We start from the raw sequence: 19,174 nt of genomic DNA, 5'->3' as shown, positions 1-19,174 counted from the left end.
GTACACACCACCATGCCCAGCTAATGTTTATATTTTTCGGTAGAGACAGGATTCTACTTTTTTGCCTAGGCTGGTCTTGAACTCCTGGGCTCAAGCAATCCTCTTGCCTCAGCCTCCCAAAGTGCTGGGATTACAGGTGTGAGCCACCACACCTGACCCCTCATACTTGTTTTAATCCACCTTGTCATTTCATTTCATTTTATTTTTATTTATTTATTTTCGAGATGGAGTTTCATTCTTGTTGCCCAGGCTGAAGAGCAACGGCAGAATCCTGACTCACTGCAGTCTCCACTTCCCAGGTTCAAGTGATTCTCCTGCCTCAGCTTCCTGAGCAGCTGAGACTACAGGTGTGCGCCACCATGCCCAGCTAATTTTGTATTTTTAGTAGAGATGAAGTTTCATCATGTTGGCCAAGCTGGTCTCAAACTCCTGACCTCAGGTGATCCCCCTAACCTCGGCCTCCCAAAGTACTGGGATTACAGGCGTTAGCCACCATGCCCGGTCCACCTTGTCATTTTAGACAGCTGCAGAATATTCTACAGAAAGGGCGTGATTTAGCCAGGCTCTGGGTGTTCGCTTGGAATTTTTTTAAATTTTTTTTGTCAATTTGATGGGAAAAAGTAGTATTTCACCATTCAGTTTGAATTTTCTCAAATGCCAAGGAGGTTGAGTGTCCATTTTCCTCTTCCTCAGCCTTTAGGCTGGTGAATTGCCTGCTGACATTCTTTGTCCATCGCCCGAGTGGATGTTGTCCTTATCTATGAAGACTTCTGCGAAGCATCCTCCTTTATTGCTTCCTTTCTTAAAAAACAAAACCAAAGGAGGGCACAGACCCAGAGAGCCTGGCTGGCCTCAGAAGGGGCTGCTGCCTGACCTAGGGGTATGTGCTCTGGGCAAAAGTAGCAGTTGGGCTGCCTCCGGCTGCTACTTTTTGAGAAACTGAGGCCAGCAGTGGTGTGGGGCAGCCCATTGCCCATCTGGTGGGATTAGAGGGCTGCCTCATCGGCCTCCCTGCCAACACAGGTGACCCCAATTCCTCATCAGCATCTCCAGCCCCTAGTGGGGAGAGGGCAGAGGCAGGATCAAGCATCTCAGCCCCATCATTGCACCATGGGGACTGAGACCCAGAGAAGTCAAGTAACGCCCCCAAGCTTACACAGGAGTGGGTGGTCTAGCTGGGGCTCCCTGCAGAAGGCAGGGCTGCTGTATCCCATCCCACGCCTCCAGCCCCAATCAGCAGCTCGGAGCGCTCCCAGCCCAATCAGGGCTGATTGGAGGAAGGGGGGAGGGGGCGGGGCGGGCTGCTGGTATATAAGCCTATAGCGGGCAGACCCGACAGCCTTATACCCGGGTGAGGGGTCTGCTAGCTGCATCGGTCAGTCTCATGGCTCCTGGGAGCGTCACCAGCAACAGCTCACCCTCCTCGACTTCCACAGCAGGATCATCCAGGTCTCCTGAATCTGAAAAGCCAGGTAAGCAACAGGAGGCAGCCCCTCCCTCATCCCTGCGAGCCCACTCCCTGGGTTGCCCTTGACCCTCCACCCCTACTCCTGTCCTCTCCTGGCCTGGCCCCAGCACCCACACAGCACCCACCCAGCACCCAACTAGCACCCAACTGCTGAGCTCAACTGCCTTTTGGCTGAAAAGCCGATCCACAGGTAGCAAGGCCCGGTAGGGCTGGGGGCTGGGGCCCACCTAACTCAGGGAAAGAGCAGCAGGTCCTCCCAGCTGCAGCCAGTTTCCTGCTGGAGCCTGTAGCCCATAGCCGGGCTGCAGCTGTAGGCAGCTAATTGGAGGGACTAGGGAGGGAGCATTCTACCCAGGGCGAGGCATTCCAATTTTCAACCAACCAACAACTCAGGCTTTCTCTGGACAGGAGGGTCCACCGAGGCAAACCAGGCCCAGTTCACTACCTTGAGGACCGCCCGGTCTGATGGGGAAGCCTGGCCCATGGCTAGGTGCTGTTTGCTAATGTGCTGTGTACTTCAATGGCAGTAATCCAGAGAGCTGAAGGAGCCCAGAGGAAGCCCCCAACCCATTCTGGGAGGTCAGGGAAGGCTTCCCAGAAGAGGTGACCCTGAAGAATGGGTGTGTCTCACCCAGGGGAAGTGTTCTATCTCCCAAGATACCTAGGGAGATAGGTTGGGGGTCCAGGTGCCAAACAGTACAAGGGCAGAGTTAACTGGGAAGTCAGAAATCAGGGGAGGTGTCCAAGCCAAGGTGCATTTTGAGCCTTGAAGGATGAGTGAGAGCAGACTGCATGGCCGGGAGGAGAGAGACATCCCGGGCAGAGGAAATGGCATGGGCCAAGGCCCAGTGGCCAGTGCGCCAGCAGCACGTCTCAGAAGCTGCATCTTCCCTCTGGGAGGAAAGGAAAGAAATGCTGGGGCAGTGCTGGGGGAGCAGTGGGAGGAGGGGCCCATCAGAGAGGGCCTGCAAGGCGGTCTTCAATTAGATCAACTTCTACATTGAACAGGGAGCCATGGAGGGTTGCAAGCAGGGAGGTGAGAGGTGTGAGATGCAGTGAGGAGAATGCATGGGGTGGGGAAGAGGCAGTGGGGAGGAGGCTGGGGCTGGGGGTGCTGGAGAGGATAGGCCAGAATATGGAGAGAAAAGCCTATGGAGAGGCCTGGGGTGAATATGGTGGTGAGGAGAGGGCCCCAAATGCCCCCAGTTCTTGATTGGATATTGGGTAGGTATGGGCAGTGGGGGTGTGGGGCATTTCTGGAAGAGATGAAGGGCAGATTTGGGGGGCTGAGCTCTGTTCTGGACATCCTGGTATACAGCAGACATGGAAGAGTTGCCAAATGAGGGGCTGGGGCCAGAGGGGACAGGCCTGAGGGAGGACTCTTAGGGGTGGCTCTCTGGGACTGACATGGTCTGGAGGAAGCAGAGGAGGGGTTGGAGCTGCTCCCTGAGGTCTGGCCAAGCAAAGATCCTTGGGAAGCTCTATAGCACTGCAGCTGGGAGGGCTCAGACCTCCTTAGAGGCCCCATCCCCACTGTACAGATAGGAAGACTGAGGCCTAGAGGGCAAAATGAAACTCCTGAGAACCTGGGAGTGACCTAGGACTATACCAGCTCAATGGCTTTGGCCCCCAAATGAATATCCCCGCACTGGGCTCATTGTGGCCAGAACGTGGCAGGGGTTGAACTGGATTTGGTCTCTATAAATCTGCTCTAGATTGACAGTTTCAGATTGGTTTTTTCTACTGAAAAAAAATTTTTAATATAGCCAATTGACTTTTTCAAGTTTTTTTTTTTTTTTTTTTTTAGACAGGGTCTTGCTTTGTCACCCAGGCTGGAGTGCAGTGGTGTGATCTCAGCTCACTGCAATCTCCATTTCCCAAGCTCAAGCAATCCTCCCACCTCAGCGTCCCAAGTAGCTGGGACTATAGGCACACACCACCAGACTCTGCTCGTTTTTAAAGATTTTTGTAGAGTTGAGGTCTCACGATATTGCCTAGAATTTAAACTTTTAAATTCTGCAGCTTGATCTGAAATCAACATTTCCAGTCACCACATTTAAATCCAGTTTCATATTTAAAACCCTTTTGATGCTTTTCATGGTGACTGACAGCTTCTCATGCTTCTCCTCACCCTTGATTCTACTTTATTTGCAACTTTTTTATAACAGTTTATTGAGAAATAATTCCCAATACAATACAAATCACCCTTTAAAGTGTACAATGGCTTTTACTATGTTCAGAGTTGTGTATCCATCTCTACAGTCAATTTTAGAATATGTTCATCACTTCAAGAAAACCAGTACCCATTAGCAGTCGCTCTCCACCCCCACTCCCCAGCCCTGGCAACCACCAATCTGCTTTCTGCATCTATGGATTTGCTTATTCTGGACATTTCACATAAATGGAATCAGACAGTATGTGGCTTTTTCTGACATGTTTTTTTTTTTTGAAACAGAGTCTCGCTCTGTTGCCCAGGCTGGAGTGCAGTGTCGTGATCTCGGCTCACTGCAATCTTCGCTTCCAGGGTTCCAGTGATTCTCCTGCCTCAGGCTCCCAATTAACTGGGACTACAGGCGCATGCTACCATGCCCGGCTAATTTTTGTATTTTTTAGTAGAAACAGGGTTTCACCATATTGGCCAGGCTGGTCTTGAACTCCTGACCTCATGATCCACCCACCTCGACCTCCCAAAGTGCTGGGATTACAGGCGTGAGCCACCACACCTGGCCCCACTTAGCATGTTTTTAGGGCTCCTCCATGTCGTAGCATGTGCCAAGGCTTCAGTCCTTTGTATGGCTGGATAATATTCCACGGGGTGGATAGAGACCACATTTTGTTCATCCATCTGTCCATCATTCATCATGGGCTGTTTTTGTCTTTGGGCTGACATGAATAATGCTGCTATGAACATTCATGTATACATTTTTGAGTGGACACATGTTTTCATTTCCCTAGGGTATACACCTAAGAGTAGAACTTTTTATAATGAAAACTTTCAGGGCTGAGCATGGTGGCTCATGCTTGTAATCCCAGCACTCTGGGAGACTGAGATGGGAGGATAGCTTGAACTTGGGAGTTTGAGACTAACCTGACCAATGTAGTGAGACTCCTGTGTCAAAAAATAATAATAATACAAAAATTAGCCAGGCATGGTGGCGTGTGCCTGTGTTTCCAGGTACTTTGGAGTCTGAGGTGAGAGGATCGCTTGAGCTGGGGATGTCAAGGCTGCAGTGAGCCATGATTGTGCCACTGCACTCCAGAATGGGTGACAGATTGAGACCCTGTCTCAAAAACAAAAAACAAAAAACTTTCAAATGGCTACAAAAGTAGACTACCAAATGGTCTGTGACTCCCTTCTACTGTAACCAGCACCCACTCCAACGGTCTTCAGCTTGGGGATGCTCTTGTTTCAACTGCTGGGTTATTTCAAAGCAAATGCTGTATTTATTTATCATTTCATCTGTAAATGTCTTTTATAATAGTTATCTTTAACAGATAAGAACCTTTTAAAAAGCCATTGCAATACCACTAGCACACCTGAAACAATATTATCCTTGATATCCAATATTTCCTTCCAGGGCTCACGTTTATCTGTTGCCTTTCTTTTTCTGGTTGGGTTGTTCAAATCCTGCTCTGGGAATGAGCATTTGGTTGAGAGGTTTCCTAAGGATCTTTAGTCCATAGGGTGCCCCTCCCACTTTTCCTTTCCCCCCTTGTTTTTGGAAGAAGAAACCAGGCTGTGTGCCCTGGAGAGTCTCTATGTCAGGGTGCCTCTGAGAGTGTGCACCAAGCCCCTGGAGGGCCTGTAAACTGGTAGTTACATCTAGAAAATTCACCTGGTTTAGAGTTTTCTAAAGGAATACTTAATTCTTTTTTTTTTTTTTAATTCTTCTTCCTTCCATATATATATTTTTTAATTTATTTATTTTACTTTAGGTGCATACTATAGCTGGCATTTCTCCCCATGTTATCCCTCCCCTCCCTTCCCTCCCTCCCTATCCCCTGCTGTCCCTCCCTTGCCCACCTCCCCCCACAACCCGGCCACCAAAAGACCACAGTGTGTGGTGCTCCCCTCTCTGTCCATGTGTTCTCATAGTTCAACACCCGCCTATGAGTGAGAACATGCGGTATTTGGCTTTCTGTTCTCGTGTCAGTTTGCTGAGAATGATGGTTTCCAGGTTCATCCAAGTCCCTACAAGGGACACGAACTCATCATTTTTTATTGCTGCATAGTATTCCATGGTATGTATGTACCACATTTTCTTTGTCCAGTCTATCATTGATGGGCATTTGGGTTGGTTCCAGGTCTTTGCTATTGTACACAGGGCTGCAGTGAACACACACATGTGCATGTGTCTTTATAGTAGAACGATTTATAGTTCTTTGGGTATATGCCCAGTAATGGGATTGCTGGGTCAAATGGAATTTCTATTTCTAGATCCTTGAGAAATCACCACACTGTCTTCCACAATGGTTGAACTAATTTACACTCCCACCAACTGTGTAGGAGTGTTCCTATTTCTCCACATCATCTCCAGCGTCTCTTGTCTCCAGCTGTTTTAATGATCGCCATTCTAACTGGCATGAGATGATATCTCAGTGTGGTTTTGATTTGCATTTCTCTAATGACCAGTGATGATGAGCATTTTTTCATATGTTTGTTGGCCTCATATGTGTCTTCTTTTGAAAAGTGTCTGTTCATATCCTTCGCCCACTTTTGAATGGGTTTTTTTTTTTTTCTTGTATGTCTGTTTTAGTTCTTTGAAGATTTTGGATATTAGCCCTTTGTCAGATGGGTAGATTGCAAAAATATTTTCCCTTTCTGTTGGTTGCCGATTCACTCTAATGATGGTTTCTTTTGCTGTACAGAAGCTCTGGAATTTAATTAGATCCCATTTGTCTATCTTGGCTTTTATTGCCATTGCTTTTGGTGTTTTAGTCATGAAGTCCTTGCCTATGCCTATGTCCTGGATGGTTTTGCCTATGTTTTCTTCTAGTGTTTTTATGGTGTTAGGTTTTATGTTTAAATCTGTAATCCATCTGGAGTTAATTTTAGTGTAAGGTGACAGGTAGGGGTCCAGTTTCTGCTTTCTGCACATGGCTAGCCAGTTTTCCCAACACCATTTATTAAACATGGAGTCCTTTCCCCATTGCTTGTTTTTGCCATGTTTGTCAAAGGTCAGATGGCTGTAGATGTGTGGTGTTTCTTTTGGGGTCTCTGTTCTGTTCCATTGGTCTATGTCTCTGTTTTGGTACCAGTATCATGCTGTTTTGATTACTGTAGCCTTGTAGTATAGTTTGAAGTCAGGCAGTGTGATGCCTCTGGCTTTGTTCTTTTTGCTTAGGATTGTCTCGGCTATGCGGGGTCTTTTGTGATTCCATATGAAGTTTAAAGTGTTTTTTTCCAGTTCTGTGAAGAAGGTCATTGGTAGCTTGATGGGGATAGCATTGAATCTATAGATTACTTTGGGCAGTATGGCTGTTTTCACGATATTGATTCTTCCTAACCATGAGCAGGAAATGTTTCTCCATCTGTTTGTGTCCTCTCATTTCATTGAGCAGTGGTTTGTAGTTCTCCTTGAAGAGGTCCTTTACATTCTTTGTCAGTTGTATTCCTAGATATTTTGTTTTCTTTGTAGCAATTGTGAATGGGAGTTTGCTCTTGATTTGGCTCTGTTTGTCTGTTATTGGTGTATAGAAATGCTTGTGATTTCTGCACATTGATTTTTGTATCCTGAGACTTTGCTGAAGTTGCTTATCAGTTTGAGAAGATTTTGGGCTGAGACGATGGGGTCTTTTAGATGTACAGTCATGTCATCTGCAAATAGAGACAGTTTGACTTTCTCTTTTCCTAATTGAATACCCTTTATTTGTTTTTCCTGCCTGATTGCTCTGGCTAGAACTTCCAATACTATGTTGAGTAGGAGTGGTGAGAGAGGGCATCCTTGTCTAGTGCCTGATTTCAAAGGGAATTCTTCCAGCTTTTGCCCGTTCAGTATGATATTGGCTGTAGGTTTGTCATATATAGCTTTTATCATTTTATGATATGTTCTGTCAATACCTAGTTTATTGAGAGTTTTTAGCATGAAGGGCTGTTGAATTTTGTAGACGGCCTTCTCTGCATCTATTGAGATAATCATGTGGTGTTTGTCTTTGGCTCTGTTTATGTGATGGATTATATTAATGGATTTGCATATGTTGAACCAGCCTTGCATCCCCGGGATGAAGCCTACTTGATCGTGATGGATAAGCTTCCTGATGTGCTGTTGCAATCTGTTTGCCAGTATTTTATTGAAGATTTTTGCATCGATGTTCATCATGGATATTGGCCTGAAGTTTTCTTTTTTAGTTGAGTCTTTGCCTGGAATCAGGATGATGTTGGTCTCATAAAATAAGTTAGGGAGGGTTCCCTCCTTTTGTATTGTTTGATACAGTTTCAGAAGGAATGGAAGCAGCTCCTCTTTGTATGTCTGGTAGAATTCGGCTGTGAACCCGTCTGGACCTGGACTTTTTTTGGTTGGTAGGCCATTGATTGCTGCTTCTACTTCCGCCCTTGTTATTGGTCTATCCAGGGTTTCAGCTTCCTCCTGGTTTAGTCTTGGTAGAGTACAAGTGTCTAGGAATTTATCCATTTCTTCCTGGTTTACTGGTTTATGTGAGTAGAGCTGTTTGTAGTAATCTCTGATAGTAGTTTGTATTTCTGTGGGATCAGTGGTGATATCCCCTTTATCATTTTTTATTGCATCTATTTGATTCTTCTCCCTTTTTCTTTAAAAAGAGAGACTTGGCTGGGCATGGTAACTCATGGCTGTAATCCCAGCACTTTGGGAGGCCAAGGCAGGTGGATCATGAGGTCAGGAGTTCGAGATTAGCCTGGCCAACATGGTGAAACCCCGTCTCTACTAAAAATGCAAAAAATGAGTTGGGCATGGTGGTGCACACCTGTAATCCCAGATAGGAAGCTGAGGCAGGAGAATCACGTGAACCCAGGAGGCAGAGGTTGCAGTGAGCAGAGATCGTGCCATTGCACTCCAGCCTGGGGACAGAGCAAGACTGTGTCTCAAAAAAAAAAAAAGAGAGAGAGACTCAATGAGCTTTGAAGGAGACTGTCCAGGAGCTTTCATGCCAGCAGTTAGTGTCTTGGTGAGAGGGGGCATCTGATCCTTACTGGGCCCTCAGCCACACCCCACTGGCCAGCCAACGCCTGCCACTGAGTTATGACTGGGCCCCAGGTGATGGCCTGCCATCTGTCCTCAGGCCCAAGCCACAGCAGCTTCCCAGTGGGACGCCGCCACCCCCCCCGTGCTGCGCATGGTGCTGGAAGCGCTGCAGGCAGGGGAGCAGCGCCGGGGCACGTCGGTGGCAGCAATCAAGCTCTACATCCTGCAAAAGTACCCAACAGTGGATGTCCTTCGCTTCAAGTACCTGCTGAAGCAGGCGCTGGCCACTGGTATGCGCCGTGGCCTTCTCGCCAGGCCCCTCAACTCCAAAGCCAGGGGGGCCACTGGCAGCTTCAAAGTAAGTCCCCATGTGGGAGAATGTGGCCCAGGGTTGCAGTGATAGTCCTGGCCTCTGCGAGAGCTGCAGCCTCTCCTGGAAGGCCTTTCCCCTCTGGTCCCCTGTTCATGTTCCTCCTGTAGTCTCAGCTGAGATGCCCTCTCCTCCAGGAAGGCTGGTGGTGTGCCCCCTCTGAGCTCCCACTGCAAGGGTCACCCTATTGGTGTCCAGGACAGGTGAACTGTTGCATGTTTGGGATCCCAGGGACTGTGCCAGCTGTGCTCATTTCTGGATCCTGGGCACACAGCCCCTTCCTGGAATTCCTCACCACAGCAAAGGGTTTTCCCCCTGCTCTGTCCGGCTCCAAGCCCAGGTTAGGGGCTGGCACCTCCCTGAGCAGCCATGTCCTCTGTTTCAAAGGAGAACATTTCATTCTCATAAAGAGACTCCAAGAGGGGATCCATGCCAGGTCATTCAGAGCTGGGGCAGGTCTGGGACAAAACTGCACCCCAGCATCAGGACTGTCATCAGCCATGAGGAAAACCTCAGGGACCAGATCCGGGGCCTGACTTGTCATTGCTGGGCCCCTGCATCTTGCCCAACTTCCGGCACGTAGCAGCTGCTGTGACAGTTGCCATGGAACACTGGGGAACATTCTCGGCCTACCCCATGCTGGTCCCTGTGGTTGCCGGGTGACAGATCACATGAAGTCCCACCATGGTAGAACTCCTGGGTGCCAGTCAGAGCCTGGACTTGCGTCACAGCAGGGCCAGGCGGCTGGGCAGGGGAAGAGCCAGAGGGGCATCTGGAATCTGATGCAGTGTGCTGGCAGTTGGGGGCTGTGAGTAGTTTCTCTTCTTGGTCATGGGAAGCCCTGAGGGTTGGGGGGCAGGAAAGGCACAGCTTGCCAGGAGCCTTCCCTTACCCCTGCCACTCACAGCCTTGGTGATGGTCCTGCTGTAAAGATGAGATGTGGCTGTGGTACATGGCTGGAGGGGGCGGAGGAAGCCATGAGCCCAGAGTCATCTGCCCTCAGCCCATGCTCTGCTGAGTATCAAGGGGCAAGGTGGCAGGGGGCAGGGGGCATGGGGCAGGAGGCAGGGCAGCACTGCAGAGAGGAGGGGAGGGGGAGTCCAGAGGCATGATCTGTGGGAAAGTGGTGGGTGCAGGGGGTGTGGTTGAGAGGTCGTGAGATCCTAGAATTGTAGTAGACAGTGCCTCCGAGGACAGTGGCTTTGTGCCTTCTGCCTGACCCTCATTGACTGCAGAGCCCTCAGATTTGGAATGAGGCCTCCCGTTTGGAGGATGGGGGACATGAGGCACCTGAGGCTCCGCTCTCAGTCCTACCCCATGTCCTCTTCCAGTTAGTTACCAAGCACAAGAGGAAAATCAAGCCCAGGAAGATGGCCCCCCCGAAGGCCCCCAGGAGAGCGGGTGAGGCCAAGGGGAAGGTCCCCAAGAAATCAGATGAGGCCAAGGAGGAGCCTCTCAAGGCAGGCAAGGCAAAAAAGGCAGCCAAGAGGCCAGCAGAGGTGCAGAAGTTTCCTCTCCAGCCAGGCGCAGCCACAGAAAAGGCTCGCAAGCAAGGCAGCAAGGCCAAGGACACCAAGGCACAGCCAGGCGCGGCTCAGAAGGTGCCCTCCAAGCCAGACCAGGCCATGCGGGCCCCTGCTAGTGCCAGCGGGTTCAGCAGGAAGGCAGAGGCCAAAGGCAGCAGGAGGAGCCAAGGTAACTGTGTGACTTGTGGAGGCTGGTGTGGGTATAGGGGTTTTGACAGCCCCTGGAGTGGAATCAGGGAACCAGCTCTGGAGAGGGGTTTCCTTATCTAGTGCATGTGCCCTGAGTGCTGGGCTTGACCTGGAGAGAGAGAACTCATGGTAGCTAGTTGGGGGAAGGAGGCAGACATTTCAAGGGTTATGAAGGGGGAAACAGAGACCAGGAGCCTGACTCATCCTTGAGGCAGGGGTCAGGGAAGACTTCCCGGAGGAGGTATCCCAAGCGGGGGAAGAGGCAGTGCAAAGGCCTGAAGGCATAAAGAAGGTAGGGTTTTTGGGTCAGGCACAGTGGCTCATGCCTGTAAGCCCAACACTTTGGGAGGCCAGGGCGGGCAGGTCACTTGAAGTCAGGAGTTTGAGGCCACCTTGGTCAACATGGTGAAACACCATCTCTGCTAAAAATTCAAAAATTACTGGGCATGGTGGTGCATGCCTATAATCCCAGCTACTTGGGTGGCTGAGGCAGGAAAATCACTTGAACCCAGGAGGCAGATGTTGCAGTGAGCTGAGATCGTACCATTGCACTCCAGTGTGGGTGACGGAGTGAAACTGTCTCAAAACAAAACACAAAAAGAAGGTGGAGTTTTTGAGGAACTGCAAATATGTCGGTCTACCTGCTGTGTCAGCAAGGAGAAGCTGTGAAGGGCAGCTGGAATCAGGGCTTTATCTGGAGGACAGCGTGGAGCTGTGGAAGGATTCTGACAGGAAGCAGCTAAGGCTGAGTTACTCTATTTTTCCCTCTTGCTCTTTCAGAGACGGGTTCTTGCTCTGTCACACAGGTGAGTGCTGAGCCCAGGAGGTAGAGACCAGCCTGGGCAACACAGTGGGATCCCAACTCTGCAAAAAATAAAAATATTAGCTGGGCCTGCTGTTGCACACCTGTTGCCCCAGCTACTCGGGAGGCTGAGGCAGGAGGATCATGTGAGCCTGGGAGGTCAAGGCTGCAGTGAGCTGAGATCACACCACCACACTCCAGCCTGAGTGACAGAGTGAGACCCTGTCTTGAAAGAAAAAAAAAGTATCCTGGCTGCCTGGTGGAAGACAAACTAAAGACTAGAGGTGACAGGCCTGTTAGGAGCCTGTGGCGTGCGTGGACTTGGAGCCCCAGTGCATTGCATAGAGCAAGGGCTTCAGTTAATCCTCCAGCCACTCTGTGAGGGGGATGCTATTATTCCTGTCTACAAACTAGGCCACTGAGGCTCAGAGTGGCTAAACGATTTGCCGCACATCACGTAGCTGAGTGAAGACTAGGACCCAGGAGGAATAGGAGTTCCAGAGCCCCTGAAACTTCCTGCCCCACCAGCAGTTCCTCTTCCTTCTCCCACAAAACCTCCTCCATCATATTCTAGGAGATGCCGAGGCCTGTAGGAAAACCAAAACCGGGAGTAAGAGCTCAAGACCCACGGTCAGCAAGGTAGGTGCCTGCACGACTTTCCTGGTCTGCTGCCTACCCTATACAGGCCAGCGCTTGGGCATCCCACACCCAGCCCCTGGAAGGGTCAGCTGGGGATGGGTGTCAATTTCTTTTCCTACAAAGCACAGTCCACCACATTCTCCTCTCTGGTCCCCTGGCCCTCTGGCCATGTTGCCATCCTCATCTTACAAATAAGAGACTAAGGCTTAGAAGGGAAATGTTGTATACCCAGAGCCATCCAGGGCTGAGATTTCAGCCCTTCCCAGCTGTCTCTTTGCTCCTGGTTTGCTTTCATATAGGTCAAGAATGGTGCTGCTTCCCCAACCAAAAAGAAGTTGGTAGCCAAGGCCCAGGCCCCTAGAGGGGCAGCTGCCCCCGGGGCTGGGCAGGGGCCGAATGCCAAGGGTGCTTCTGCTAAGGCCAGTGGGTCCAAGGTGGTGCCTGCACACCTCTCCAGGAAGACAAAGGCCCCTAAGGGCTCGAGAAAGGATGGGCTGCCCATCAACATCAAGTCCTCATCATCCAAAGTGTCCAGCCAGAGGGCTGAAGCTTAGGGCCGGAGGCAGGGGTGGAGAGACACCTAGCCTCTGTCCTAGTTTTTATTCTTTAACAAACCACTGCTCTATTTATTTCATTGTAAGCTATTTATCAATAAAGACTGTTTCTTTTTCCCCCGCAATTGTGTGGGTAGGGGCTGAGGTTCAAGGACTTGGCCATTCGGTCCTCCATGAACATCCCCTGAGCACCTGCTGTTTACCTGGCCAATGCTGGGGCTCAGATAGGAGGTCCTGCCTCCGGGAGACTGTGCACTGTATGGGGCTGTGGCACAGATAGCAGATATCGGGATGCAAAGGATCTGGTGGGGGATGATTAACCTGGCCCTGAGATCAGGCTTCCAGGAGGAGGTGGCTTTTGATCCTAAAGGATGGGTAGCCTTTGCCAGGCGGATGAGGCCGAGGGCACCATGTGAGGGGTGGGGTGAAAGGAGGGGGGTCTGTTTAGAAAGAACCCTCTGGCTGTGGAAAGGAAGGATTAGAGTGGCTGAGAAGAAGGGGGAACTTTCAGCCCCTGGTCTCCAAGTGCTACTGGGCCACGCACAGCGACAGTCAACAGGTCTCCTACTCTGCAGCAGCCAGCACCTGTGCTCTGAAGAGGAGGCGGGGTGGGGCTTCCAGCGGGGCAGGTAGGGCTGGCTGCTAGTTGAGACAGGATGGGAGGGGCGTCTGAGCAAGGACCTTGTGTCTGGAGTGGGTCACATTTCGGCAGAAGACTGGGTGCAAAGGCCCTGGGGTGGGAACGTGCTCCGCAGGCTCGGAGCCACAGGAAGGTTTGTGTGGCTAGAGCCCAGTAAAGAGAAGGACAGGTATGGGAGGTGAGGTCCAGGGGCTTTAAAAACATTCTCGGCACTCTTCACATGGAGAGGCGGGCTCTGTTCCCTGCCCCTCCACTCCGGGCTCCATGACTGCTTGACTAGTAGAATTCAGTGACGATGACGCGATGACAATTTCTGGGCCCCACTTTAAAGCAGCTTCTACTTCTTGTGTTTGGGGACGATTTTGGTTTTGTGATACTCACTCTTTGAACTTGGCCACCATCCTATGGGGAAGCCCAAGCAGCTTGTGGAGAGGAACTGAGGACCCCAACTTTCAGCCCCTGCTGAACTCCCTGACCGGCTGGTACCATGTGCCACCGTCTGAGTGCAGCATGTCGGAACTGCATCTTCCAGCCCTAATTGAGCTGCCCCAGCAGACACCTGGTGGAACAGGGACAAGCCTTTCTTGCCAAGCCCTGCCCTGATTGCAGATTCGTGGGCAAAATAAGTGACTGCTGTTATTTCAAGCCACTATGTCCTGGGGTGGTGTGTCCCGAAGCAATAGATCTTTCTAAACAGATCCCCTCATTTCACCGGAACAAGGGCTGTAGGGTAGATGAGGGCTGGATCACGCAGGGCCTTGTAAGCCAAGGGCAAGCACGGTGGGCTTTATTTTAATTGTTAATAGGGAACCCTTAGAGGATGGCCAGCAACAGAGTCACTGCAGGGATGTGGGCAGTCAGACAGGCCTTCGAGGAGGCCTCTGCCACCGCCCAGATGAGGGAGTGGTGGACAGCCAGGACGTGCTCACAGAGGGAGGGTTACAAGCAGTACATTCTGGGTCGCTGTTGAAGGTGGTGTGGACAGGCTCTGCTGATGGATTGGATGGAGGAAGGGTCACCTGATGAGTCCGCAGTTTGGGGTCTAGACAGCTAGGTAACTGCTGGGTGATCATTTCCTGAGGTGAGGACTTGGCACGTGCTGGGAGGCTGCTGAGATGTGGTCCTGATGACAGGTGGCAACCAAGCCACGGAGGACAGAGAGGAGGGATGGACTAAAGGGAGTGTCAGAGGCAAACTGCACAGGACTTGAGAGAGGGGCAGACAGCACAGAGGGAGGCAGGCTGCTCAGCCTGGGGCATCAGCCGCTCCCTGCCTGCCCCTGCTCTGTCACCCCACTCTCTCCTCCTGGAATCCTGGCCTTGCCTAGATGTGCTGACAGCCTCCCTGGGATATTGGTAATGTGGCTGCCAGCAGGGCCCAGAGGGGCACCCAGAGCAGATGGTGCAGTGGGGCTGGGCTGGTGCTTCCCTAGCAGGTGTCTGCTCCTGCCACCACTCATTCACGGCTTGGCCTGGAGCTGTGGGAGGCACCTCTGGGCAGGCTGCAGTACAGAGGGCATCACTGGGCATCTCATGTCCATAAGCTGGGGGCAGGGGCAGGGAGTGTCTAGCGTCTGTGAAACCTTGAGCAAGTCATTCCTTTAGCTGCAATGGTTTCTTCCCTTTTGAGAGGAGTTTAGTTTGAGGATGCTACATCAGGGGTCCCCAGCCTCCTATGACCCTCAAAGGGTAGGGACCTCCCTGCTGCCCACAGCTGCCAGGTCCTCAGAGCCCCAGATAAGGATTATAGCTGGTTCATGGAAGGTGGCCACTTTCCCTGCTGAGAAACGACTCTGAAAACTAGAGATTTCCTCCATTAGCAAATACATTTCTGAACTTCAAGGAGGAACTGCATGTTAATCAGACATTAAGACAGGCTGTGGAATATTTAATGACATAGAAAGATGTTACTGACATATTGTTGAATGGGGGAAAATCAGGTTGCAAAATGGTGTGCACGCCCTGATCCGGAGTTCACTCCTCAGCCCCGCCCTATCCAAGCACCCCATGTGGGTGGCGTTCTGGGAAATGCTCGCTAGTCACGGAGGGTTAGGGCAGCTTTTATTTTCTTCACGCTTTTTGTGCTTCCTGCATTTCTCTGGGAACCGAGTATTCATTCTAGAGTCACACCCGCCTCCCTCACCCTCAAATGCTATCAAATGTGCTGATAACTTAAATTAGAAAATCTGCTGCTTAATAAGAAGGAATCAATGCTCAGAATAGAACACGTGAAAGATAAAGACTCTCTTTCCACACAGAAGCCACTATAGGAAAAAGCTATTTTTAAAGCAAAAGGTTGTTTACTTTTCTCCTCACTTTTCTGTTCTCATTAATTCTAGAACTGATATTTGTGGGATTTTGTTTAAATTGTATGAATCTTTTGTCCTAGTTCTTACTCTTGATAAGTACGTGTGTAACTATTTTTCCTTCACAAAAGCAAGAAATTAGATAGAGTTGCTGTACATTTGGAGCTGGCTCTCGAGATCTTTCCCTTTCCCTGGGGTGGGGGAGGAGCCAGCGGGCTGGAAGGGAGTGTCTGTGTCAGGTTCACTGTTCCTGTGGGCAGGGGTGAGGAACAGCCTGTACTGTGGAGATCAGTGTTTAGGGTTAAACTGCGCTTGGGGTTTAACTGCCTGCTTCCTTTTCCAATAAATGGGCTTAATGCTATGTACTTTTTTTTTTGAGACAGAGTCCCACTCTGTTGCCAGGCTGGAATGCAGTGCCACAATCTTGGCTCACTGCAGCCTCCGCCTCCCAGGTTGAAGCGATTCTTCTGCCTCAGCCTCCCAAGTAGCTGGGACTATAGGCACACGCCACCACACCTGGCTAATTTTTGTATTTTTAGTAGAGATGGGGTTTCACCATGTTGGCCCCCCATCTCGACCTCGTGATCCGCTCTCCTCAGCCTCCCAAAGTGCTGGGATTACAGCCGTGAGCCACCGCGTCCGGCCAATACTATGTACTTTTTAAGCTTGATGAGAAATTCGGGGCAAGTGTCAGCTCCCTTTCTAGGGTGGTCATCTTTGGCCTCCCACCTATTTAGGGGACCACTGGGGAGACTCTGGCCTGGAGGGTGCATGGGACAGAGGAAGGAAGGGCCCACGTGACCTGGTTCTCATTCTGCTCCTTCCTTGTTGTGGGACCTTGAGAAACGCCTCAGCCGTGCTGAGCCTGGGTTGCTACGTCTGTCACATAGGGACGCTAGCACGTTCCTCATGGGCTTGTTAGAAGGGCAGGGCCCACACAGTTGCAGGCAGCCCACAGCAGCTGTGAAATCTTCCTGGACATTCCGGGGTGTCTTCAGAGCTTAAGGAATGTCAGCTCCAGGCCAGGCCTATAGTGTGTACACAGCCTGTACCATCTCGTTTAATCTCCATGCCTGCCCAAACCTCAGAGTGCAGCTGAGGCAGGAGGGATGGCAGGCTCCCTCCCTCCTCTCTCACAAACTGGTGAAGAAACTGACCATCTCCCCACTTGGCTATCATCTTAGGACAAAGGCTGGAGCCCACAGGAGGTTTGCCCATCAGGCTTTTATTATAAAGAAGATTCCAGAGTCCCAGCTGCCCCCCTCCGGCCCCCATGGGCTCTGAGCGAGTCCCAATACTGGCTGAGTTGACTTTGAGGGGCTGACATGGCCCCTCGGCCACAGAGGGTCGCTTCTGGCAGGAGCGGGATGGGTGGTGGTCTCAGGTGCCAGGGGCGCTCTGCCAGGTCTGCCCGATCTCTGGAGCAGTGTTTTCCAGTGTTGCAGGGGGAGCCTCTTAGGACCCTTCCCCGGGTCCTCTGCGCAAGCGGCAGCTATTCACAGTTGGTGCATGATACGTTTTTTTAATATATAAAAGCTTTTTAAAAAAAGTGGTGCTATCTTTAGAAACACTTCCAGCAAGAGCAAGTAGCCCAGCTACAGCCTCGGTGCATCCTAACCCCTCTCCTTTCCCTGGAGACGGGACTCTCAGCTCCTGTATTCCCCATCCCTCCCCTCCACCCTCCCTGCTCCTGGAAGAGCCCACAGAGCACCCCATGGCGTGGGCACTGCCCACTCTACCAACAGCCACCCAAGCAACAAAAACCTGACACTGCTTGAAACTGTCTGTGGCCAGGATCCTCTTTGGGTGAGGGGAAAGTGGTGATAACATTTTGGTGGTTGAAGCAGAAACCAATCAATCAATCAAAGGCCGGTTCAAGGACGGCTCCCTGCCCCAGTGTAGATGAGGTAGAGTTTCTGGGCTGCGGCCTCCTCTCCCCGTCTTTGTGCTTGGCCGCCTGGATGCTTGGGGCTCTCAGCAGCGGGACCAGCTGGGCGGGAACAGTGCAGGCCATGCTGGGCAGACGGGGGAGCCTGACCAGCTCTCTCTGGCCCCCGTCCCAGAGACTAATCTGGGAACAGGTGGGAGGGGATGGAGGTGCCCAGGGGTCAAGGCTGAGCACCCCTGCCTGGCTCAGAGCAGCCCCTCCTCCTGCCCCCGCCCCCACCATCTCTGCTCAGTATTTCCCAGCCTGAGTCACAGGCACAGGGTAGAAGGATCAGGTCGAGGCCCAGCAGGCGTCTTTTTCCCGGCAGCAGCCTGACCAGCTCTCCGTGTGTCTCAGGCCTCGCTGTAGCACTCGTAGATGTTGTCCTCCAGCAAAGCCACCACTTGCTCAAACTTGTACTGCAGCTGTGTCCTCCGGGCTGTGGGGTTGGCCTCTAGTGCGGCCATGATCTGAGGGGAGCAGCGGAGTCAGCTGGGCCCCTCGCGTGGGAGAACACACCCATGAATGTCCACCACCAGTGACGTCCGTCCGTGAGGGGCAAGCACCCTGAGATGTGTGTACTTGAGTAGGAAGCTCCCCTGCCCCGACGGCAGGTGCCTCACCCTAGGGCACTCACCTGTGGCCGATACCGCTTGGCGTATTTATAAATCTCTGCCATGGCCACATTGGTATTGAATTCATTCTGGTATTTCTATAAGGAGGTAGGATGGGGAGGGGGAGGTTAACCCAGCTGTCAAAGCTGAGCCGTACCCCATCAAAGCCAGCTTGTACACAAGCCCCCAACTCCCCACGGCCCCCATGGCACAGTTCACCGACGAGGCCCCTCAAGTCCTGCAGATGAAGATGGCTTCCTGGACCCTGAAGTCCAGTCTCCTGTCCGTTCAGAGGGTGCTCTCCTGCCCCCACGCCTCAAGCTCCGGGAAAATGCGCAACGAACTTGCAGGCCAGCAAGAGGTTACAGCACCTGAAACACGCTCTGTGCTCCCTGCCCTTATTCCAGTGAGGCACTGAGGCCCAGCCCCCGGCCCCCGATCCTGCAGCTCGTCAGGGCCCCCCGAAACCTCTGTACCCGAGACTCCTCAGCCAGATGGGCGTTCATCTCCTGCTCGCTGAGCGGCGTCATGTCCTGGATCTGCTTGTAGTAGCGCTGCACGATCTTCCGGTACTCGGGAATCTCCTTGGCATAGAGGAGTTTGTTGGTTGGCGAATCCTGGGCAGAGAGGAGTGAGGGCGTTAGATGGCTGCTGGAGAAAGGACAGATCGGGTTGTTTTCTGGATAAGCCCTCATCCCTCCTGCCACATAAGTGACCTTAAGCAGGCCCCTGAGGCCCGAGGAGGCTCGCCCTGTCACTGAACGTCCCCCATTCAGCCAGCCCCAGACCAGGGGCTCCTCACTGTGCTCTGTCTGCCCCACCTACTTTCCCCAGGACTATCAGGGCAATGACCTGGGGGAGCCCTACTTCTTTCAGGAGGAAAAGTGTATGGACTTCGTGCCAGCTCTTCACCACATGCAGCCCATTCCACGTAACACGGATGTGTCCCTGTCAGGGTGATAGGTCTTGGTGGCTAGGAT

General features: G+C 51.6%; 2 protein-coding genes across 5 annotated transcripts in view; one reads left to right on the top strand and one right to left on the bottom strand.

Annotated features, from left to right (window-relative positions):
• The first annotated feature begins 1,384 nt into the window (after positions 1-1,384).
• On the top strand, positions 1,385-12,708 carry LOC105731439 (histone H1.8). Its single transcript, XM_012473186.3, is given in 6 exon segments — positions 1,385-1,523; positions 8,726-8,763; positions 8,765-8,986; positions 10,330-10,693; positions 12,090-12,154; positions 12,454-12,708. Coding segments are annotated over 6 exon segments (1,083 nt in total).
• Positions 12,709-16,857: 4,149 nt separating this feature from the next.
• The window catches only part of PLXND1 (plexin D1), a 52,780-nt gene continuing 50,463 nt past the window's right edge, over positions 16,858-19,174 (bottom strand). For all 4 annotated transcript variants that reach the window (XM_012472877.3, XM_021675843.2, XM_012472886.2 and 1 more), the window contains 3 exons: positions 18,671-18,811; positions 18,218-18,292; positions 16,858-18,050 (listed from right to left, as the gene is read on the bottom strand). In XM_012472877.3, coding sequence (XP_012328300.2) covers positions 17,934-18,050; positions 18,218-18,292; positions 18,671-18,811 — 333 coding nt within the window. In that variant the 3' untranslated portion in view covers positions 16,858-17,933. The remainder of the gene's footprint in view (positions 18,051-18,217; positions 18,293-18,670; positions 18,812-19,174) is intronic.

The sequence above is a fragment of the Aotus nancymaae genome, unplaced genomic scaffold, assembly GCF_030222135.1.
Source record: "Aotus nancymaae isolate 86718 unplaced genomic scaffold, 86718_ANA_hifiasm-v0.15.2.pri h1tg000046l, whole genome shotgun sequence".
In the NCBI taxonomy this organism is placed as follows: Eukaryota; Metazoa; Chordata; class Mammalia; order Primates; family Aotidae; genus Aotus; species Aotus nancymaae.
This window is presented reverse-complemented; position numbering and strand designations above follow the sequence as displayed.